Here is a 24727-nt window from a genome sequence, read left to right on the forward strand (position 1 = left end):
GAATACTATTGTATAAGAAATGATAAGCAGGATGCTCTCAGAAAGTGAAATGTGCTGTGTACAAAGTAACAGCAATATTGTAAGATGATTAGCTATGAATGATTTAGTTATTCTCAGGAGTACAGTGATCCAAGACAACTCTGAAGGACTTCAGATGAAAAATGCTATCCGTTCCCAGAGAAAGAACTGATGGTGTCTGTATACAGATTGAAGCATGCTTTTTTTAAACTTTATTTTCCTTGAGGTTTTTTTCTTGTCTGTGTTTTCTTTTACAGCATGGCTATTATGCATATGTTTTGCTTGGCTACACATGTATAACCTATATGGAATTGCTTGCCTTCTCAATGAAGGTGGGTGGGGAGGTAGGAAGGGAGAGAATTTGGAACTCAGAATTTTTAAAATGAATGTTAACAATTGTTTTTACATGTAAGTCGGGGAAAAATAAAATACTAAATTAAAAAAAAAACTGTGCATACCCTTTTATCCAGCAATACCACTAAAAGGTCTGTATCTCAAAGAGATGATAATAAAGGGGAAAGGATCTACATGTGCAAAACTATTTGTAGCAGCCCTTCTCGTGGTGGCAAAATATTGGAAATTGACAGAATGCCAATCAGTGGGAGAATAGCTGAACAAGTTGTGGTATATGAATGTAATGGAAATTGTGCAATAAGAAATGATGAACAAGCAGATTGCAGAAAAACCTGGAAAGACGTGTACAAACTGGCGTAAAGTAAAAAGAGCAAAACCAGGAAACATTGTACACAGTACCAGCAACTTTGGCTCTTTTCAGCAACATGATCAAAGACAAGGACAAAGGACACATGAGGGAAAATGCTATCCATATCCAGATAAAGAACTGATGAACTCTGAATGCAGATTGAAGCATATTATTTTCATTTTATTCTTTTTTGTGTTGTTTTTCCTTTTTCATGTGTTTCTTCTTTCACTACACAACTAATATGGAAATATGTTTTACATGATAGCGCATGTGTAACCTGTATCAAAGTGCCTGCCATTCTCAGAAGAAGAGAGAGGAGGGAGGAAAATTTGAAACTCAAATTCTTGTAAAAATCAGTACCAAAAATTGTCTTGACATGTAATTGGGAAAAAATAAAATAGTATTTTAAAAAATTTTTCACTTGGGAATGAAAAGAATTTACAGCCTTTTATTTTAGCTAGTAGCACAGTATTATTGTTTGCCACAAAGAAATATGGCACACTAACTGAAGAGATGGGAGATTCCCACAAGTGATTGCAGATGTGTAATGTGTTAGTGGTCTGAGGAGCAACTAGTAAAACTTTAAGGTTGATGGAAACCTCGAAGGCAAGGAGGGTTTTTTAAAATTTATAATATCAATTCAATTTATACACATCAACACCTGTCTTAGAAAGAAAATTAAATGTCCTAGAAAGGAAGCCGTTAACATTGCCCTTCTGGGAAACTAACTCTTTATCCAGCATTTTGCAAATGTGTCTCCCCTCTAAAATAATTTTTGATATGTCTTATTTTCATTTAAACAAACAACACAAAGTATTTTCAAGTTAAAATTTATTTTTTATAGAGAATGGTTGTATTAGAAAAAACATCTAGCTAAAAAGGACTTTTTTGGTAGGCTTTATAAATTGTTTAAATTTTTGAGCCTTTTTGTGAAAGAGGCAACTTTTTGTAATAAAAATGGCTTTTTTAAACAAGTTTTCCTGTGCTAAGAAAATAATATTATGATTCTTTTGTGAGTAGCCATGTAGGGTGTATTAATATTTTCCCCCATAGTTGTAACCATCCTATTTTATTGCTATAGTATTTCCCTACATTCTGGAGTCTTTATAATTTAATTCAACAGTCATTTATTAAATCTCTATTGTAGTGTAGGCCCTGTGAGATGCATTGGTGATACAAAGACAAACAAAATGGTCTCTGTCTTCAAGTAGCTTTGATTCTTCTGGGTGTAGGTACCTGCTTGTAGTAAGCAGCTTTGTTTTATGCTCCATTCCTTACTACTTCTAGGTAAATTTATAAAGGCTTAGAATGCTTAACATTTTATGATTTTAGGTTTTGGTGCTTCTTGTTATCTTATGGTTAATGAAAATAAAGTTGATCCTTAATGAACTATGAAGTGTGAGGGGGAAAGTACCACCCTTAGAAGCATCATCATTACTTCACTGTTCAAAACCTTAATACTTCCTACAGGAGGAATACTTGGTTTTAATTTGGGGAGAGGGTTTTTTTGATATGATATCTCAATGTATCTGTTTGGACATAGTACAAGTGTCTACTAGAAAGAGCACTGGACCAGAATTCAGAAGAGTTGGGATCATATCCAAACTTCACTTTTCCTAGTTTTGTGATTTTCAGCATCTTCCTTTGAGTCTGAATTTTCTTCTCTGTGGAGTCTCCTCATTTTTAAGAGGAGGATAATTCTTAAATTACCTGCCTTTGTTATGAGGGAAAGCACCTTTTAAGACATAAAGTATTATATTTTGTCTTTACAGCAACTATGATGATAACTTGGAGGCAAGAGGATGTTTCTTGTCCTATTATTACATGGCTATTATAACTTATAGCATATACAATAGTATTTCTAGATTGTGAAGGGTCTTGAAGAACGTGGGAACTAAAGTATATGTAGTCCAGATAATTCACCTTTCCAAGTCTCAAAAGAGATTTATAATATTTAATCTGGATGATATAACAATAATTTGATAAAACAAATACTTTTCTCCATAGTTGTTTCCTGTAGAACAAATAGAACTATCTGTATTTAACATTTAAAATTCTTTACCACTGGGTCCTAATATGCCTTTTCCACTTTATTACACATTGCTCTGCTTCCTGAGCTCTTTGATCCTGTCAATTTGGAGTTTTTTACTGTTCCTTATTTGCTGTGTTCCATTTTCTGTATTCATGTCTTTGTACCCCTCTAACTTAGTACCTTGTATATATTTTACACACACACACACACACACACACACACACACACACACACACACACACACACGTTGCCTAGCTTAGTAGAATCTGCACTTCTTGAAGGCAAGAAATCCCACTTTTTTCTTTCTATGCCCAGTGCTTGGCACCATGTCCTGGTCCATCTTAGGTGCTTAAAAAATGCTTGATTGGTTGGCCCAACCCGGAAGTTCTCTCCCTAAGGAAACAAACAACAATAACCTAGTTAAGCAAAAACATTCGACATAGCGATTATCCCTGATAGGACATGTAATATACTATTATAGTTTGTGTTTACAATTTTTTTTTATTGTATTAAGGGAGAGATTACTAGAATGCTAAAATAACACAAAAATAGTTTTAAATTGTAGAATGAAACATTGAGATTACCAATAAGTAAAATTTTTCTGATGGGAAAATTAAATGAATTATTGAAGTCTGTTACAGGCTAATAATAATAATAATAATAATAATAATAATAATATAACTAACATTAGTGCTTACTATGTGCCAGGCATTATGCTAAGCACTCTACAGTTATTTAGTTTGATCTTCACAACAACTCTGGTAGGTAGGTCTTTTTATTATCCTAATTTTACAGATGAAGAAACTGAGGCAAACAGGTTAAGTGACTTGCCCAGTGTTACATAGCTGGTAAGTGAGGCCAGATTTGAACTCATGTCTTCCAGATGCCAGGCTTGATGCTCTGTCCACTGAGTCTACTAAACAGTCACAAAGTGATCTTCCGATGGTATATTGTCATATTTTATATGTGAAAATTTATCTTGATTGGAGGTGTTGGAAATAAGAAGAGAATATATTTTTGGATTATTCTCTTCAGTGAAAGTGGATAAATATAAGAAACCTGAAATTCATAACTTGAAATGCTTCCTTGTTTAGAAAATACTTTCACATGTATTGCATATTTAGAAAATACTTTCACACACATATACCTTCACATATATTAATCCTTGATAATTTCAAGCCTTGATATATATGTAGTAGTTTTTTTGGAAAATAAAATATACTCATAAAAGTTTTAATTAGTAGTTTTAGTATAATAGAACCAAAATGACTTATTTCTTTTTTAACGTATGTATGACTTTCAAAATCAGGCTATCGCAGACCACCTAGATTTGAAACATAAAGGGATAAATATATTTAGCATTAGTTATATTTTTAAAGTTTTCTAAATCTAAGTACAATTTCTGTGTACTTTTGAAATATTTACTTAAGCTATTAAGTTGAGATGGCATGGTTTCAAGTTCTTTGAGTAGAAGTTCAACCTCCTGCTAACAATAAAAGTGTTTGACAGAGCTTTGCTAAAGTAACGTTTTAAATTTCAAGTTCAAAATCTAAAAATTAGTTGGCATCATGCAATATGAGCACTTTTTGGAAAATAAAATTTTGGAAATATCAATGGATATAATTAAACATTTTCTTTCCTGTTTTGCAGTTGCCGCAATAGTATTATTCTGTTCAGCTCCAGGCCCACATAGTATACCTCTGACTGAAGTAATTGGGCCAGTATGGCTAATGTTGCTACTGGGAACTGTACATTGCCAGATTGTTTCAACCAGAACCCCTAAGCCTACTTTTAGCAGTGGGGGCAAAAGAAGAAGGTACAGTGTTGTAAAATGACAGCGTTCATTAAATTAGGATTGTGTGTGTGTAAAATGATTCTGGTTCTAGTACTACAAGATAACACACAGGAACAGTACAATGTTTTATAGGTTTCTTGATTATTACTATTTTAATCTGCAAAAAATAAAATGTTTTCTTGTTAAATTGTTTTTTTGTGTGTGAAGCCACATCTTCAAGATTGACCTCCAAAAGTTAGATTCCCTGTTTTATAGCTTGTAATTTTTTTGAAATAGTTATGCTTATTTTTTTCCCAAGAGAATTTTTAGTTACTTAGAATTGCTGACAGTGACTAGCTTTGTGGTATATTTAACATTACCAGGACGTACTATTTAAGACTCATTTGGAGTTAAGATAACAAGATGGAGCATAAACATGGGTTAAATAAAGTTCTTTTAAATCTCATTTATTGAGTGCTAATTAAGTTTTGAAGTAATAGAATATTTCCCTTGGCCTAAATAAGCCTGTGAAGTCATTGGCCAGTCAATAACAGTGGACTTCCATTTTAAAGGACAATTGAAGTGATTTCTCTTTTGATCATTCTTGTTAAGTGATTGCTATTTTTACAAATTTCAGGTATTAAGGTTTTGAATATGAAACGAATCCTTCATTTCCATTATAAGGATAAAATATAGTATTTTAATGACATTAAAAATTAGGTTATAATTAGCGCTGATCATGGTCTTATTTCTTCATCTGCAGATAAGTGGCACACAAATAGGAAGGACGTTCTTTTGTAAATATCTGTTCAGTGTGATCCTTGCAACCAAATGTCCACTGATATGTCAGTATGAGCATGGAACAAATATATTAGTGCCACTAGAAATTGGTTTTTGAATGTGCTTCATGCTGTTTTGATAAAATATTAACCAGTAAATCTGAATCTTACTATGTCTTAAAGTTCCTGTCTTTTATGTTTACATAAATTGCTGAGCACACTACAGAGCAAATGGTTATTAACACTTATCAAGCTACCTTCCACTTTTAATCTCTTCTGATGAAGGAAATTAAGAAAAGCAGCACATTTGGAAGTGCATAGGGAAGGAGATGGCTCTAGTACTACAGATAACACACAGGAAGGAACAGTGCAGAACCACGGTACCAGCACTTCTTACAGTATTGGCGCTGTCTTCAGAGAACTCTGGCATGCTGCTTTCTTTTTATCAGGGTTTGTATTTATTTAAGGCTGTGTTTGTCCCAGAGATGCATTATCCCTTTTCTGCAAAACTGTGTGTGTGTAAAACACTTATATGTACGTAATATACACACATATATATACACACATGTTTGTGTGTATATGTGTGTGTGTGTGTGTGTGTAGCTTTAAATTTCTAAATCATATATTTATTTGATCTTTATTTTATAAGTTATACTATAGGCGATGAAAAATGAAAATCACAGATTAATTTAGTGATACGTAAATATCACAGAAACAAAAAACACTTCATAGCCTATAGAATGCTTCAGAAACAACATAAAAGATGAATAAATTTTTTTAATAAGAATTTTTTGTTAATTTCCTTAGTACTGCTCTTATAATTCAACTAACTGGTAAATTTGTGCTTTACTATAATTCTGGATATTGATTCAGTTTTTTGGTATAGAGTTGAGTTGCATGAAAATTATTTCCCTCAATCTTTGCTTTTAGGATCCTAAACCATTTTAATTAAAATAAACAGGTCTATTGAAGTAAAAAAAAAGTCCATTGTAATTATGACGTAAAATTAATTTTTTATTTTTTAGCTTTCATTCTTAATGAATACTTTAGAAAAGGGGAGATAATAGCAGTGAAATTTAGGAATACTTTTAACCAAAGCAGTCTGACCAACATAAAGTTATTCTTTTGAACTCTTAAACATTCCAACTCTGTTGAATGTACACATGCAGTAGTTCTGAAAAATTAGAAAGAAACATTGGTGAAAATATTGATTATAGCTGGTATAATTCAAGATGTAAATGAAATCAAGAAAAGGGATAATACAAATGAATATGTACTTTTTTCTTACATGTTAACTCCTATACTAACATCGTCTTTTTATATTTTTCTAATTGTGCTCTTCTGCTGATCAAATTTATCCTGCATTATTAAATTGTATGTTGGACCAATCTTATTTGATTATGATTTTATTGATATTCTTTTAAAATATATTGCTTTGTAGACGTGTAATATGTAATTTTTCTGGGTCAATACATTCTTTTGAAAGCTAAGAAATATATTTTTCACATACGCCATTTTCTGGCAACATCTACTCCTTACCTTATTATTTTCAATAAGCTAGTAGGAAACTTTGACCCTTTAGTATATATTATCATGGCACATTGCATTTTTGTAATGTCTGATACAATATTTATGTATCCCACTATGGGGTTATAGCAGTTAAAAGACTGCTGAAATTTTAGTTAACTTTGACAACATTCATGTTAAGCATGGGTGATAATTATTTTTTTCCCTTTTGGTTCTAAGTAAAATAGAGGTAGGTTGGTGTAGTGGAAAGATCACTGGATTAGGAATCAGAAAACCTGGGGTCTGGTCCCACCTCTGTCACTATAACCTCTACCATATAACCTACAGATGAATCTCTTAATCTCACTGAGCTTCAGTTTCCTAATATGGAAAATTGGGAAAGTAATAGTAGTTTCAAGGTTTTTGTAAAGATCAAAAGATATGACAAAAAGCACTTCATATTCTGTAGAATGCTAAATCGAAGGTTTGTGGCAGAACCTGTTATAAAAACTAAGTTTTGTGTTAATACCACTAAATATCCTAGCCATTACACTATTATGCCACAACTATAGGATTTCTTACCCCTTCATCACTACTCTGAAATATCTTTATTCCTACTTTAGGAAGATATATGGAATTTGTTATTCTCTTTCATTGCATCTTGCTGTCAGGAATAAGCCAATTCAGTTTAATATACTATTTAAACTTATGTATGAGCCTTAGAATTTTTATGTGTTAGAATGAATATTTTGACATATACTTGATCCTTCCTTCTCTTTCCCATGGTTCTTAATTTAGCCCATTAGCTGCTGTTTAAATAGCAGATAGCAGTGAACTCTATTGCTGGTTTGCTATAGATGTGGTGGGAAGTCTCGACTATTGAAGTTCTCAGCATAATAAGTTAATACAAATTTGAACAATTTTTTTAAGACTAGGTTTACCTGTCTTGCCTCCTTGATGGAAGTTTTAGAGCTGCTTATTAGGCTCATACTACTGTTGATCATCATGGTAACTTTGATTTATTCCATTACCAGCCTGGACTGGTTTACCTCCACTTGGGCAGCCTGATGGCCTCTTGTTCCTAGACACTGACCATATTTATGTTGAACTTACTGCAGACCAGTCCAGTCCAATAAACATTTATTAAGTGCCTGCTGTGTGCCAACCTTGTGCTTAACACAATACATTTAATAATATGTATGTACAATTAATATAATTATTTACATTTGCAACAAATAAAATTTACATTTTACAATTTACAATAAAAAATACATTTACAATTAATGAAAAGACAGTCTTTGCTCTCAAGGAGTTTACAGTCTAGTGGAATAGATCTCAGAAGGCACAACCCATAGAAGCTCAGAACTCCTGAGCTAAAGAGATCCTGCAGCTTCAGGTTCCTAAGTATCTGGAATTACAGGTATGTGCCAGCACACCTGGCCAGGAATTTTCTTTAACCTTACATGAGAGGCAGTGTGTCAGTTGGATAGAAGGCCAATTGTGCATTCAGGGAGACCTGAGGTCAAGTTCTACCTCTGACCATGTGACCCTGGGTAATTTAATTAACCTCTTAGTTGCTGAGAGTTTCTACCCTGGAAGTTCCCATAGACAAATGAAATCACAATTCTGATCTACAACTCCCTAATATGATAAATTGGAGAGTAGTTGCCTGTGTTCATTGGTACAGGAGGTTCTTCATTAGGTGTGTTCTATACCGGTAAAAATACAGGTCAGTTAATTAATCATCATTTAGTATGCACCTACTATGTACTAGGCACTGTGCTAGATGCCGGGATATAAAAAAATAGTGAAAACATTCCCCACGTACTGTCTAACTGGGGGTATGCATATATAAAATAGATAAAAGGTGATTTTTGTCAGGAAAGTACTAGCAGCTGAGAGGCAGGGACAGTGAAGAGTTCTTGAAGGAAACTAGGGCTTTCAAGAGAAAAAGGTAAGGTGGCACTAGGGATAGCCAATGCAAAGGCATTGAACTGGATTGCCATGTGTGAAAAACAGCAAGACCAGTTTGATTGTGTTACAGTGTGCACAGAGTTGGAAGGTTCTCTTGGGACCCTGTTGCAAAGATCTTTAAATACTAAGTATATGCAAATATGCTAAATATACACTTCATATTTGGTCATAATAGGGAGTTAAAGTAAGGCTGTGACATAGATTCATAATTAAGAAAAATCGTTTTGGAAGGGAGACTTTTTAGGAGGCATTTGCAAAAATCTAGACAATAGGTGATACGAGGGTCCAAATTAAAGTGGTAGCAGTGTGAGTGGAGAAAAGGGGAGTAGGTGTGAGAGATGGAGAGGGAGAAGGGACAAGGACTGAGGAGATTTGTGGGAGTGACAAAGGAATTGAAAATGGCCCCAAAGTTACTTGCCTGTGAGACTTAAAGGAGGGTGGTACTGTCAAGAGAAATAGGGAAATTAAAAAAATAAAGGGCGGATTTAGGGAAAAGACTTAGTTTTGGATATCCTCTGTTTGAAATATCTAAAGGGAATTCAGTTTAAAATGTCCAGTAAATAGTTGGTAATGTGGAGCTGGAACTCGAGAGAGTCTAGGGTTGGATGTTTAGATTTGGAGTCATCAGCATTGATAGATAATTAAATCCATGTGAACTGATGAGATCACCACATTAGAGAAAAAGAGAAAGAAGAAAAGAGAGTCTAGGACAGAGCCTTAGTGTAAATATTCAGTGACCAGTTATGTTGTAAGTGATGGTCCAGTAACGAAGACTGATGAGGAATTGGACTTGTAAGAAGAGAACCAGAGAGTACACATGAGGCTCTGGAGCAGGGTGAGTAGTGTCCAATGCAGCTAAAAGGTTAAGTATGAGATTTAGAAAGGCCATCAAATCTGGCACTTAAGAAATCATTGGTGACTTTGGAAAGGTCAGAATTTCAAGTGAGAGATGAAGTGAGAAGTCAGACCATTATAAGTTTTGAAAAGGGTTAATGAGAGGAGATGAAACAAAGGCAACAAACGTAGACAAACTGTTTTTTTGAGGAGTTTGAGAGGATAGATAAAGCACCATAGTTTTCAGATCTAGAGCAAAAACCTCAAACTTTACGGAATTCTTTGATTGAACTAATAGAATTTCAGAGCTAAGCAGAATCTAAAAGAACTTAAAGGCATATATAGTATACAGTAGAAAGGGCCTGCATCGCATGGAGGAAACCCTAAAGACATACAGAGAGTTCCAAGAGGAAACTCAGTCAGCAAGGGTGTGGCAGCGTGTACTGTACAAGGGGTCAAATACTGAAGTTGACATTGGTATTTGTTGCCTTCTGTATCTTTTTTTTCATAGTTGTATATCTTCACTTGCTTAGTCTCCATTCCTCCTTCCCTATTTCCTTTCCCTTTCACAGTCATCATAATTCCAAGTTTGTAGCAATGGAGCTAAGGCCAGCAACTTTATGGCTTAATCAGAAACAAGAGAATGTAACAGTCCCCTTAACATTCTCTAATATAGCCTTTACTCTTGAGAGATTGGTCTTGCTGCTTCCTGTGCTCTTTATACTCCTGTCACATTTACAAGCTACAGCTTGTATTTTCTGCATGGCAGTACAGAGCATTACTTGACTTTTTAATTGGCTGACTTAATGTTTTACTAGCATTTTTTTTTCTTATTTGTTTCATGCAGTAAGTTTGGGACTACATGAACCAGCATATCCTTTAGAAGTTGATGAAACTTTTTTCCCTGACTGGGTTAAAACTTTTAACATGAAAAATAAGCCCATTGTCATTATTTGTGCCCATTAATTTATATCTGGGGATAGGATTGGGTGGAAAGACCAAAAACATTAATCAGTTTAAGTGACCATTTGTACCTTTTTCCAAAGGTCATTTCTTCTCAAGAGTAGGTATGTGACATAAATGCAATTCTCCCTGAAAAAAAAATTCAGTATTTTAAGGGCATTCCACCTGAAATGTGCCAGTTCATGTCAGTTTAAGACTTGATTGTCATATTAGGTAGAAAACTGTAGGCTTGGGCTGTGATACTGCACTTGTATTTTATTGCTTTGCAAATCCTGTGATATATGAAAGGCAATGCAGAAAATACTGCTTGTGGCAAAACTTTTGGTTGGAGCAAGGTGAAACAAACTCAATTTGTTGTGTCCTTCCTATCCCAGAGGTCTTTCTTAACTTCATTACTCAAATAGTTGTGGCTCAGTGTCTTGAGTTGATCTGTCAATACTATTAACTCTGGTTTAAGCCTGTTATCTTCTGTGTTTGTGTGTAAATATTAAAAGCTTTAATTAGATGTTTTGTTTTATGTGTGGATAAGAAACATGAGTTTGCTGCTTCTGAAATGGTTCTTTTATTTGTCTCTCAAAATGAGATTAATGTATACATTATTTAAAAATTGAAATACTAATTTCTTTAATCGTTTAAAATTAGTTTTCATTAGTGTAGCACCTTTTTCTTTTTTAAAAAGTATGAAAGACAAAATTACTATATTTATTTACATAATTATCTTTCTTCTATGAGCACTCTGATACTTTAATTTTAAAGAGCGAGATGGGAGAGGTTATTTAAATATCTAGGTTCCTGATGTGTATGTCTGTATCTATGTGTATGTGTGTGTGTATATATATATGTGTGTATATATACATATGCACACAGACCCACACTTTTCTGGCTAAGGGTAACAGATATGCACTTACAATATATTACCTGATATATAAGCATATCTACTACCCTTAGCGAGATATATTAATTTTTTATACTTTCATACTCATTTGTCAAAGAACAACGACATACAAAGTTACGTTGCAGTCAGTGACAAAGCTAATTGAAATCAATTCCCAAATAATTTTCTTTAGAAATTCTTTACTTAAAACAAAAGAGCACTTTAATTGGAACATGGGTCTGTGTTTGTATTTGTGGGAACAGTTAATTTTCGGCATGGTGTTTCTTTCTCAAGATACCTGAAAAAAGGGAGTATACTAAATGCATAGGAAAAAAAGCATAGACATTATTACTCAAAAGACAGTGAAGAAAATGTCAACAACACTAAAAAAAAAACCAACCTGAATGGTTGGGCATCAGTTGTTTATCATTGAATCAAATTAACATAGTAAAAATTATAACAATCCCAGAATGAATTTACAGATTTAATGAAGTACTCATGAAAATGTCAAAGGTGTTGTTTTTTTTTACATAATTAAGTTGATAAAGAAAAACAAAGAGGTAGGACTGTGGAGGGACATACAGAAAGAAAGCTGTTAAGTGTAGTGTTGCACTCCCAGACTTTAAAAACATGTTACAAAGCAGTTATCATAGACAATATTTGGTTCTGGGACAAAAATAGAGAAATAAATCAGTGAAATAGAATAAAGATATGAGAACCCAACTAAATATATGCAAAAGAATAATGTTTGAAAAACATAGAAAATTTAAAAAAAACTGGAGCTAGTATTCATTGTTTAATAAACGTACTTAAGGAATTTGGCTAACAGTTTGACAGGCAGTGGATGTAGACTCTTATTTCACACTCTGTACTTGAATGAATTTTGTCTAAAGGATAGACTTACACATAAAAATTGTTTAAAAATGGAAGAAAATTGCATAGCATTTTTATCTATAGGTTAAGAGATAACTTTTTTCTGTTAAATAGAAGAATTTATTAGGGATAAGACAGTTGTATTTGATCTGTACAAAAATATAAGCAAAAGAAAAATAACATTTAGAAACAATATTTGTGGTAAATATGATAGGAAAAAAGTTGAAATCTGAAATATATAAGGAGGTGTTAAAATTTTATAAAAATAACTCCCAAGTCACATCAAAGAATATGAATAGTTTTTGAAAGAGGAAACAGATTTTTCATAATTACTTAAAGATGCTCAATCTTATATAACAGAGTGTTCATAGAAATACTTTTTGCTAGCAAAAAAAGTGGCAATGAGGTTGGGATGGCTGTTCATAAATTGGAGAATGGCTGAACAAATTGTGTTATATAATTATAGTGGAAATATTGTTGTATCTTAAAAAATGAAAATTGTGTTATATAATTATAGTGGAATATTATTGTACCTTAAAAAAATGAGAAAGTCTGAGAAACTTGGAAAGTTTTATATGAACTGAGAGCAAAGAAAGCTGAACCAAGAGATTAGGATGCACAGTGATCACAATAATGCAAAGGGAGTCAACATTAAAAGACAGAATTCATAGAAATACAATGAATAGCCATGATTCCCAAAGTAAGATATGCCCCTCCCCCTCTTAATTGCTTCTGCATATATTGTCATGCGTGGTTAACATTAGTTGTTTTGCTTAAATTTCCATTTGTTATGAGGAAGGATCCTATTGGAAAAAATGAGGCTAAATGGGAGTAACAGTGATATTTAAAAAAACCCAAAAAAGCTCATTAATCAAAGAAATGCACATTATAACAAATTTTAGAGTATAACCTCAAATTCATTGAACTGGCAAAAATAATTTTAAAACAATGACATTTAATACCCACAAGTTGTGATAAAACAAGTACACACTCTCTTCTGATGGAATTGCAGACTTATAAAATTTTTGGAGCGTGATCTGACAATGCAGTAAAAGCTGGAGAAATAAGCATTCCCTTTGGTCCAGTAATTTGGGTATAACCTAAAAATGTAATAAAAGAAAAGAAAACAACACAAAAAGCTCACTGCCCAAAGGTTTTTGTAGCACTATTACATGCAGTTGCAAAAAACTGAAGCAACCTGAATGTCTAGCCCTTAGGAAATGGTTTAATAAAGATATTAATCTACTAGAATGCTATAATGCAGTTTATATCAACAGTTATGAGAAGCAGAAGGAAATATGGAAAGACCTTCATGAAGCTATGTAAAGTAAAAAGGAAAAAACAACAACTAGGAGAACAGAGTATGCAGTAATTATAGATACATAAACAGAAAAGTACATGAGAACAAATAGGCAAAGAGTAAACTTGGAGTAACTAGATATATTGCTGTGATAGTTTATTGGTTGGACATCATTTGTTTAAACATAAATAGCTGCAAAGCAAGCTTAATTGGGTCCATTGTTACTGTTTTTATTAAAACTAATTAAAGAAAAGAAAGTAGCAGCTTCCAGCCTGTTTATATATTTCTGCAAAGTGTGCTGGTTACATCAAGCCAGGACCTTCTAAATTATACCCAATTAGATGTAATTATCCACCCAGAAAAAGCCAACTGGATGAAAAATGCCAAGTGTTCAGACTGTGATACACAGGAAGGACAGTCTATAAAATTGGCCTGTCTATACCAAACCTATATCTGTCTCTCCATCTTTCTGTCCATGTCTGTGTCTAGGTCTGTATATGTATAAAGATATATGTAATACATGTGTGTGTTTGTGTGTCTTCAACAGCCATGATAGACGCTCAATAAACTGGAATTTGAATTAGAGGAGGAGAACCAATTTGGGAAGATGATCCCTGCTTTTAATGTTCCCAAGCTTCTCCCTAGAAAAACAAAATTTTAAAAATCCACCAGTATTTTTCCAGTGATGCTGTATCACTGCAAATCATGGAAAAACCACTATCAACATAGTGGGATACCCAAAGGGCAATGAAGTGATGCTTGGTGGATGCAAATAAACACACAAGAAGCAATGTAAAAAGTCCTGTCAAAGAGATTTTTGAATGGAAAAGGAAATAAGCACATCATAGGGTGAGGGATAATAGATAACCTCTGTGCCTTCTCAGCTACCAACATAATGTCAAGGAGTATAGAAATGGAGAAATCAGGAGATGACGTACAGGCGTCAAGTAGAGTGACATTGTTTGGATAGTCGGGAGTACTGACATTGAGACCAGACACTCACTGAAATATTTATATGTTGTTTTTTTTAAAGTTTGATAGACTAATGGGATTTATAGCTGGTAGGGACTTTCCCATTTGGAGTTTTAAGTACCTTTGGGTCAAGGAAAAAAGACCAGAGAATACAAAAATAGTTCACCATTTTGGGGGATTTTAGCAAGTGAGAGAATAAGCAGGATTAGATGAAGATCCTAAGAATCAAGTTTCACTATTCTTTTTTATTAGCCCAAGTTCAGTATAGAAATGCAATGTCTTCTAAAGGCTTTTACATGCTATTTTGTAAGACTTATTTCTTGAACTTCTTGAGATACTTCATTTGTTTTGATTTTCCTTTCATGTAAAACTGATACTTTGAGTAAAATTTTGTTGTAACTTAGTGTTTTTATGTCATAATTAAATTGCATTTTGGTGAAATGCTGTAATCATTAACTTGATCAGAACTGAGCACAATTAAGTTTGGTCTTGTATTTACACTTAACAGTTCTACTAAGTTGTATTGGAGTCATTTTTTATCTTTTATCCACTGTAATTCTTAAGGACAAAAGCGATAGAACTTTTGAAGCACTGCCAGTTTGTGTCAGTCTGTTGTATATACCAAATACTTTTCATATTCTAGTGTTAGATTTTTTTGCTCTGAATTTTTTTAAAAAATAAAGCCTATTATAAGAAATATTCTTTCATAGAACAATTGATATTTTTTAAATTAGTGGGTGAAAGATTAGTATTACTCCCTTTTTTCTTACAGTTTTTCACATCAGTTGTCATTATTTAGGATTACAGTATATGAAATTGTTATCTTTGAGTTTTAAACTGTCAATTCATAAATAAGGATAGCCATTAATATTTTTGGTGATAAATAATGTATATGTATTAATAACTACAAATGACTCAGCTATTGGATGTGATTGATGAAAAGTTATGAAAAAATAAGATATAAAGGTTTTAAGACATGTTGAATTATGCTTAATCTATATTTTCTACTTTAGGTCAAAGAAAACAAAAAATTCAATTGATAAATCAACAGAAACAGATAATGGTTATGTATCCCTTGAAGGGAAAAAGACATTTAAAAGCAGTGAGGATGGAATACAAAATCACGAACCTCCATGTGAAGTCATTAGGTCAGAAGAGACAGGCTGGAGCACAGGAACAGTCAGGAATACACCCAGTAGCCAGCACAGAGTAAGTATGATTTACTCAGTTTTATTGAGAAATATTATTTCAACTAATATATTATGATTTAAGGCTACCAGTTGGACTGTGAACATAAGAGGGCTCCTTTTAATTACCCTGTAATCCTTCAGAAATTACTTTTTTAGGTTAAAATTGGAGAGCTCAGGCAAAACAGATTGACTATGGTGTATCTCATTTTCATAGTGCCTTAAGCTTTACTAAATGCTTTTCTCAGAACAATACTATGATGTAGGTAGCCAAAGTTATTCTCATTTCATAGACAAAGAAACAGGTTCAGAGAGATGAAATGACTGGTATAGTATAAAGAGTATCCATTGGTTCTGCATTTAAAGGACCTGGGGTCAAGTCCCAGTTTGCATACTACTTGTGTGACTTTGGATAAGACATGTAACCTCTGTGTGTCTCATTTTCATTATATGTAAAATGAGGGACTTAGGCCTGATGGCCTCTGAAGTCTCTTCCATCTTAGTTCTATGATCCTATGATCCCAGCGCTTTTTTCTTGTCCCCCTTTTTCCTTGGAGATTTCATCCTTATTTTCAAGGCTGCAGTTTTCACTTCTGTGCAAATAACTTCCAAAACTGTAAATGGCCTCAATCTTTGAGCAAACTGTACTCACGAGCCATCTTAACCAAACTAAACTTGTCTATCTGTTGTTCCTTCTCCTACCCCCTACTTATCCCACCTCCTAAATTTTTCTATTTTTGTTGATGAAACAGCTTTCCTGTAGTCATATATGCTTAAAACCATAGGTGTTTCTTTGAGTCTTCTCGCCCTGTCACTTATCAAAGTGGCCAAATCTTTTAGGTTTTCTCTCCCACTAGAATGTAGGCTCCTTCAGAGCAAGAATTATTTCACTTTTGGGTTTGTGTCCTTTCCACTTAGCATAGTGCCTAGCACATGGTAAGCCCTGAATAAATGCTTTCCAATGGATTGTTGATTCAGCCTGAAATATATCTCCCATCTGTGCCCTTCTCTCTGTTCCAGACTACTACCACTTTAGATAATGTTCTGGACTATTATAATAACTTCTAATTTGTCTGCCTTCCTTCACTCAGTCTCTTACTCTCTCCAGTATGTCCTTTGTACAGTTGCCAAAATAACATTCCTAGGATGTACTACTGTTCCCTGCTAGGAGTCTTTCGATGATCTGTTACTTAAATGCTGAAATTCAAATTCCATAGCCTGGTTTAAATGCTTCTATGATCCTATTCCACTGTAGTCCTGCTCATCTCTCATACTTTTAATTCATTTCTTCAGCACTACTGTTTTTTTTTTCTGGTAAGGTAAGTGACTTGCCCAGAGTCACACAGCTAGTGAGTGTTATGTGTCTGAGGTCTGAACTCGGGTCCTCCTGACTCCAGGGCCGGTGCTCTATCCACTGTACCACCTAGCAGCCACTCAGCATTACTTTTTGAAATTCTTCTCTTTAGAACTCATCACTTGTGTCACCTCCTCGGGGAAACCTTTCTTCATTCTCTACTTTTTCCCTCCTCCACTTTTCTCTTCAAGTTTTCTTGCAACACTTTTTTCTTTTCATTTGCCCTTGTCACATTCCACCTTGTATCATTCTTATTTCTGCTCATGCATTCTCCCTTTTAGATTGTAAGCATCTTAAGGGTCTGGACTATGCCTTTCTATGTCTTACATCCAGCCTAATGCCATGTACCAGAGTGTGCAAATGTTTCTGAAGGAAGGAATGGATGAATTTTGAATCATCTTTGCATTTGAGTATAAAATGCTTAAATGTTAATGAAACTCTACAGAGTCATATGAGAAACTTCCCTAGCATAAATCAAACATCATGCTCCAAATATTATTGTCTGAAATGCAAAAGCAGCAATAATAATAATATTTAAAACAAATACACAAACCAAAACAGATTTTTTTTCTGGTAACATAAATGGAAAGAAAACATGGCTATGTTATTATGTTCTTGTGGGCAAAGGTAAACTGAAGCAGTAAGCATGAGTAATTATTATTTTCTATAAAATCCAGTGGGTTTTTTTCCTTCCATCCTTCCTTCCTTCTTTCCTCCCTCCCTCCCTTCCTGCCTGCCTGCCTGCCTGCCTTCCTTCCTTTCTGCCTTAGCTGCAAGGAAATTTTAGAGCAAAATTTGGTTCCCAGCTTTAGTAATTAGCCTAGCTCAGGTGTCTGGTGACACCCACACTTTTTACCCTTTTTATAGAGTTCTGTTTTTATTCTTGTTTTATTTTTATATCATTTAATTTTATAAGCAACCTTAAGTCTTTTTTGGAAGTAGGCAAGGTACAAATGCTAAGTAGATAATTGCTTAATACGTATCTTGAAAAAAGGCTTATACTGCACTGAGAAAGTTTATAAAAAATCTGTTATTATGTAATCTGATTTTTAAAGAACATTTTCATGCAAGGCAATTGCATATACATTAGTCAGTCATTCTGGGAAGAAATATTTTTCTGTGAAGTCTTACATTATCTGTTCTCAAACAATTATTCCCAACATCTTAAAAAAAACAGTCATGATGGTTATATACTTTTAACAGTGCTTGTGTGTATTGGGCAACTTAGGACAACCAAAGGATAATCTCCAATGTCTCAGATGAAGTATCAAGTGAGGAAGGCCTGGAAACAGGATACCCCTTGCGTCGCCATATAGAAAGAGCCTCTGAAAACATCCTTCGAAATAGGAAGTCACATCATTATAAGAAGCATTATTCTACAGAGGTATGTTTTGGCCTTTAAAAAAATTTTGTCTTATTCTTTTTTTTAAAGTTTATTTGAATAGGATAGCAAAAGAAAAAACTTTCCATCTCAGTGTTGGTTTATTTTTTTTTTAATTATATATCAATCATTTTGGATCTTATTTCTTAATAATTATAATTGTTCAAAGCATTATTACTAATTCAAAATAACAAATATCTCCTTCCATTAGTATCATTATGAATGTCTTTTGTCTGTATCAAATGCAAATATGCCAACAGCAGTCCCCTTGGACATTTGTGTTAGTTTTTCTTTTCTTTCTTTTCTTCTTTTTTTCCCCAAATAATTAATTTGATTTCTAGTTTTTCAGACTTTGTATCATGGGCTTGACACATGCAAGTTACATCAGGATCTTGTCATTCCTGCTGATTCTACATACAATCTATATAGAATTTTATAGAGGGAACTCAGCAAAGCTGGCAACATCCATGAGTTTTATAGGAAAAGGATGACTTTTTTGCTCAGGTGCATTGGATTGGTTACTCATCCCTGATGTCATGGGCATAGAGACACCAGAGATTGGCCACTGAGGCTCTCATTCTCCAGAAGTTTCTAAAGTGGTGAAGTTGCAGACATAGGCGATTTCAGACAAGGGTTGAACCAGAAAAATGTGTAGAATAGAGATATAGCCTGGCACAAGTAAGCCTTATGGATTTCAGAGACCCTCCAAAATAGGTGTTTTTCATTTTTTCAGACTACCATAAGTTCCAAAGTGTAAGTGCAGCATTTAAAATGCAATACGTGATAAGTTATAGAAAAAATCCATTATATACATTATGTTAACTTGAAAAGAACAGAAATGGTATGTAAGAATTGGGACTTACATTACAACAGATGTTCAGTTACATATTTATTTAGTACTTGTTGAGTGGTAGGAATTGGAGAGTCAGAAATGAAAATTGACAGTCCTTTTTACAATCTAAATGGTAAAATTTTAAGCAAAAATACCATGAGTAATAAATATTGTGCATACAAAAACAAAATTAATTTTAACTCAGCAACAGATGAAGAAAACCAAAATCATGTTTGTAAGGTGCTTTGCAAAACTTAAAGCACCATGTGAAGTCTCAGGTTTTTTTCCCCACTCTTTTATTATTAGCCTTTAAACTTTAAAACTAAGTCTCAGGTATGGGAAAGGAGATCAAAGTTATACATTTTCTCTAATTTGTGAGAATGATTTGATATGAAATTCATTCACTTAGTTATTTTCTTTATATTATTTAAGTAGGATTTATATAGGACATGATGATTATTCAAAATCTGAAACCCCTTAAGAATCAAACGAAGTAAATACATTATTGGCAAGATGAACAGATCTTGAAATTCAGGGACATAAAAGTATAATCTTTTATTTTTATTACTGCTGTGATTTTACATTTCATTCCAGTTGGGTGCCTTGAAGGACTCTGGGATTTATCCTATAAGATATCTTAATATGTATATGTTCCCCTCTTACAAGATTTCTTTGATAGACACACCACAGAGATAATTTTGTTTGATCTTGTGATTATAAGGCATATAATAGGGAAACATACTTTCACAAAATTGTCATGGATGACATCTGGTATTATGTAAATATAAGAGATACTTTAGTTTTCAGATGATATTATGTTAATTTTTATGAAACCCCAGAACCTTCCAAATGTTATCCACAGCCACTCAAAAGTGTTTTGCCTAATAATTAGCAGTAGGAAAAATCAAGTTGATGAAGAATATCTTTTTTCATATTCATATGTAGTTGGATGGAAAGTCCATAAAGATTATCAATTAGTAATATATTTTGGAAAGATGTGCAAATGAATAGGCTTAGAATCAAGTAGGGCAACAACAGCAGACATTTAGGAAATCATTTAACATTTTCAAAGACCCTAAGTTTCTTTTTGAAGTAGAAACCCATCTTTTTCACACTAGCATTTTCTTCAGTGATGCCATGTGGTTGCAAATAGAACAACATAATTTTCAGAGATTCACATTTGCACAAAAAGCATCATCCAGTAGATTATGACTAGAAAATGAAATGTCCTCACCAACTGATGAGAGTTAGGGGCGGTTCCCATGTTATTTGGTACTTGAATCTCATTAAGAGACATAGAAGAAGACTTCTACCAAGTTGAGTAGTCCTACTTTGGAATATTTATGGGGCAACACGAACAAGAGTTACCTAGAATGAGAAGGGATGTATGTGCTATTTTCTACACTATTTTAGGGAGTGCCCACATCAATTAGATCTCATCCATTGATGTATTTAAAGTATTACATCATTTGGTAGTTGCTATTTCTAGATAAATGCAATTTAACCAGAATATTTCTGTGCAACAGTATACCTGGTGAATAATGTTATTCACCAGTTATTATTAAAGTGTTAAAATCACAAGATCTGGATTTTTATAGTGCCAATCCTGGCTCATATAATGCTTAGGTATTAATGAAATATCAGTACATTTTGAACTATGTTTGTGGAATTCCTGGATTCGTACATGAATATTCTTATTTTCAATTATATAGAAGGGTTAAATATAATATAGAAGGGTTAAATTTTTATAACTACTCTTGTTAGCTTTTTTCCAGCATTTAATCTTTATAATTGAAAAGTTCATTATATCAAACTCACTCTCTTTTTAAAATTTACTTTACAGTTTACCATACTTCATATTTTCTCCTCTAGTAATTGCTGTTTTATTATTAGTTAATCATTTTCTCATTTAGTTTTCTCCAGTTTTTACATATCAAATTCAGAAGCTCAAACTTCTGTAAAGAAACTAGTTAGAATCTTGTTCAATTTTATATTCTATTTCCATTCTTTTCTAAGTATAGTAACGTTTGAAATTATCTAGGATTGTGGAGAATGAGATAATCCATCTGAGTGAATTTTCTAGATACCTGGACCTTCTCTTCAGTGCAAAACATACTTCAAGAATCCATCATTGGGTGTGACTACTTTCTCTACGGATACAGATTTCAACCCTTTTTACATGTCATAGTGAGCTAGCCTATCTTTATGAGTTGCAGTGGCCAAAAGAAATTTGTCACTATGTGCACAAACCTTTAGTGATAAACATTTCTTTTTTTTTTTTACCATAAACATTTCTGAACTTGGTGGCTGAACATGGTAGACATACAGTTTTTTATGGGCCTTCACTCTTATTGGAATGTTTCAGAGCTTGCTGTTAATTATAGCCTTTGTGAATTCACAACTCCACATAATGAAGAGAATAACAGTACAAAAACTTTTAAAATATTGGAATCTTTTTAATGGAAATCTTTCCAGTATGTAGTATGATTCCTTGCCATATGAAACATACTATACTGAAGAAATAGCACCTTTTCTTTGTGGGTTCAACCATCTTTATGAATATCAGTTATCATTTAACAGTATAACAATAATGTTTTTCTCAAGCATTCTTAAGGTCAGTAGGACTGTTTGCTCCTACATTAAATTGGCCCAGAAAGCTCAATTTTTTCATATTTTTCCCTTCTTGTCAGCTGTCAGACTCATTGTCAATATGTCTGCCTCTAGGAACCTTTCCCCTCACCATATCTAATATATTATCTTCTATAACCCAATGTGCTAGATCAGGGACCTTCATTTTTGTTCAGTCCTAAGTCAGTGAGATATTAGAAAGGCCTTAGGATGATTCAGTGCCTCCATTAAATAAGAATATAGTGTTTTGATTTTACAGCAGCTATTTTTTTTATGCCTCTGAAGCCTTTTTTTACTTCCCAGTGCTACTAGAATGTGACCACTAAATAAATGGGAAGTTACTGTGTTAATTTTGTCTCCATAAAAATCTTAAGCTTGCTTGCAACCTAGGACTTTTCTGCAGCTAAGTAGGGCTGGTAATTACACAATGGGCATTGTACAAGATAAACCTCACAGACCCTCATTTTCTCAACTATAAAGTAAGTGACTTATCTTGGCTAATTTCCAGGGTCCCTTCTGGCTCTCCGATATCTTCTAATTCTAATAAAATAAAATATCAGGTAGGAGGGATTATCTGCTTAGAGGGAAGAAAAGAGTGGTAATGTAAGAAAAAGCCTCCTGTGGTTGGGGAGAATTGAGACCTAAGCGTTTGATATTCTCAGTAGTTGGCTTCAGATGGCATGTATCTTATTTTATTTGAGGAGCCTTTACAGCCTTAGGAACCAGGAAGCTAAGTTAACAAAATTCTAGAGAATGTATTTGAGAGAACAATGATAGGGAAATGCAGAACTGACCTGGGAACTACTACCAAAAAAGAAGCTTCTCCTTAACTCAGCTCAGCATGCATCCAAGAAAATTGTGCACTAGAGCAAGCATTCTTCACCTTTTTTACATTGTGGAGCCCTTTGGCAGTCTAATGAAACCTGTAGTCTCCTCAGAATAATGTTTTTAAATGCAGAAAATAAAATATGTAGGATTACAAAGGAAACCAATTATATTGAAACACAGTTGTCAAAATATTAAGGAAGCGCAAATTCTTTTGTGTCCAAAATCTGGGGTTGGAAGGAGAGAGAAGCAGCCTGGGCTGTTGCCTCTTTGTCTCTTTCCCCTATCCCCACTATGTTCAGTCATCAGGCCTCTACCCTTAACCAGTCCTACCTTGAAGTGTAACCTGAGGCAAGAAGTGGTGATGGGAGGGATTAACTAATAGAAGAGGTGGGGGAGAATTGCTAGGAAAGGAACTGGACTCAAGTAACAATGGAAAGAGAAGGGAGAACTGGAGGCAAAAAAGATTCATGTAGCCACTTCATTATGTGAAAAACATACTGCAATGTGCTGTTGGAGTTCTGTTTTTAAAAGTTATCTTAAATAACTTTTTTCATTCAAAATAATCACATGAAATACTTATTAACATTTTGACCTTTTCCTATTTTGACCAAGAAATATATGTTCATTTAAAAAAACTTAAGAAATCCACGAGTATAAATTTGAGTAAGCTTGAGTCAGGGAATCTCATGGAAAACATTTGCATTGTGGATCAGGCCTTACTGTGGTTTACTACCATCACCTGGTGGCAGCATAGCTAAACTTCAGGGAAAATCTCTAAAGGACTTGAAGAAATTCAGAAGGGCTGAAACAGTAAAACATCATGAATTAAGGACACCACCAATATATTGCTGATTATAGAGAAAGAATTAAGTTCAATGCTATCATTTTAGTAGCACATACCATTAATCTCACAATCATCTCTGATTTTGTAGTAGTGCCTCTGGTTTACTGATTAATCTTGTTGTCTATTATAGTTCATGGTGGTTGTTGTTGTTTTTGTTTGTTTTTTTTTGGTTTTTTTCACTCTACAGTTTCCTTCACTAGTCTTTTATTACTTCCTTTTTCATCGAGTGATTTTAGTTCTTTGCTGCTATTTATTTTAATATTTTGCTGAACTTAGATTATCCAGGTTATTTTGAATTTTATTTCCTCTCAGTGTAAACAGGTCAGTTAATTTGGTATTATTTGTAAACTGCATTGTCAGTCACCTCCATCATCAATAAAACTATTAAATAATCTTGTTACTAGGTTTGCTTTCTGTGGATTCCCATTAGCTTGTTGTTGAGCTACACCACCATCAGCTTTGAATACAACATTCCAGTCAGTTATATCCCAATATTATAGTCTGTCTTCCTAAATTGTTGATGAGTGCATATGTATAATACATATATATAAAATACATATTCATACATACAATATATATATGTATATACATATGAGTATGAGTATGTTTATTATATATATTCTTTCCCGTGAATGGCCTATTTTTCTGTTATTCTAAGAATTGATCTGCTCAGATCAATCTTTAGATTTAGATCAATCAATTCAGATTTCTTTTTTTTTTTTAGAGGTGTATTGGTTCTCACTTAATACCTTTAGGTTCGTCTAGCTAATTTTAGGTTTGTTTTTGAATGATTTGTCCAATATCCACATCTTGTATCAGAATTAAGCCAAAAATCTTTGATTTATTTTTTCTCTTTTAATTCAGATTTTTCCAATTTAGTTTAATTTAGGTTTTAACAACCAGCCTGCACAAGGATTGGAATTTGAATTTCGATATTTCTGCCATGTATGAGTTAAAGGTTGTATAGATGGAATTTTTTTTCCACTTCAGGAAACTGTTGTTAGGCATGATATTTGTACAAAAGCACATTCAGTAATTCCATTTGCAAGATGTTTCATAGTGTAATAGAGC

The 24727-nt window shown here is 33.5% G+C and overlaps 1 protein-coding gene across 4 annotated transcripts in view; it reads left to right on the forward strand.

Moving 5' to 3' along the window:
* PHTF2 (putative homeodomain transcription factor 2) overlaps positions 1-24727 on the forward strand; it is a 180029-nt gene that overhangs the window by 119968 nt on the left and 35334 nt on the right. For all 4 annotated transcript variants that reach the window (XM_078154535.1, XM_020984503.2, XM_020984504.2 and 1 more), the window contains 4 exons: positions 4404-4569; positions 5592-5756; positions 15616-15811; positions 18372-18527. In XM_078154535.1, the coding sequence (XP_078010661.1) occupies positions 4404-4569; positions 5592-5756; positions 15616-15811; positions 18372-18527 (683 nt within the window). The remainder of the gene's footprint in view (positions 1-4403; positions 4570-5591; positions 5757-15615; positions 15812-18371; positions 18528-24727) is intronic.

The sequence above is a fragment of the Phascolarctos cinereus genome, unplaced genomic scaffold, assembly GCF_003287225.1.
Source record: "Phascolarctos cinereus isolate Bilbo 61053 unplaced genomic scaffold, phaCin_HiC Scaffold_1;HRSCAF=81, whole genome shotgun sequence".
NCBI classification, from domain to species: domain Eukaryota; kingdom Metazoa; phylum Chordata; class Mammalia; order Diprotodontia; family Phascolarctidae; genus Phascolarctos; species Phascolarctos cinereus.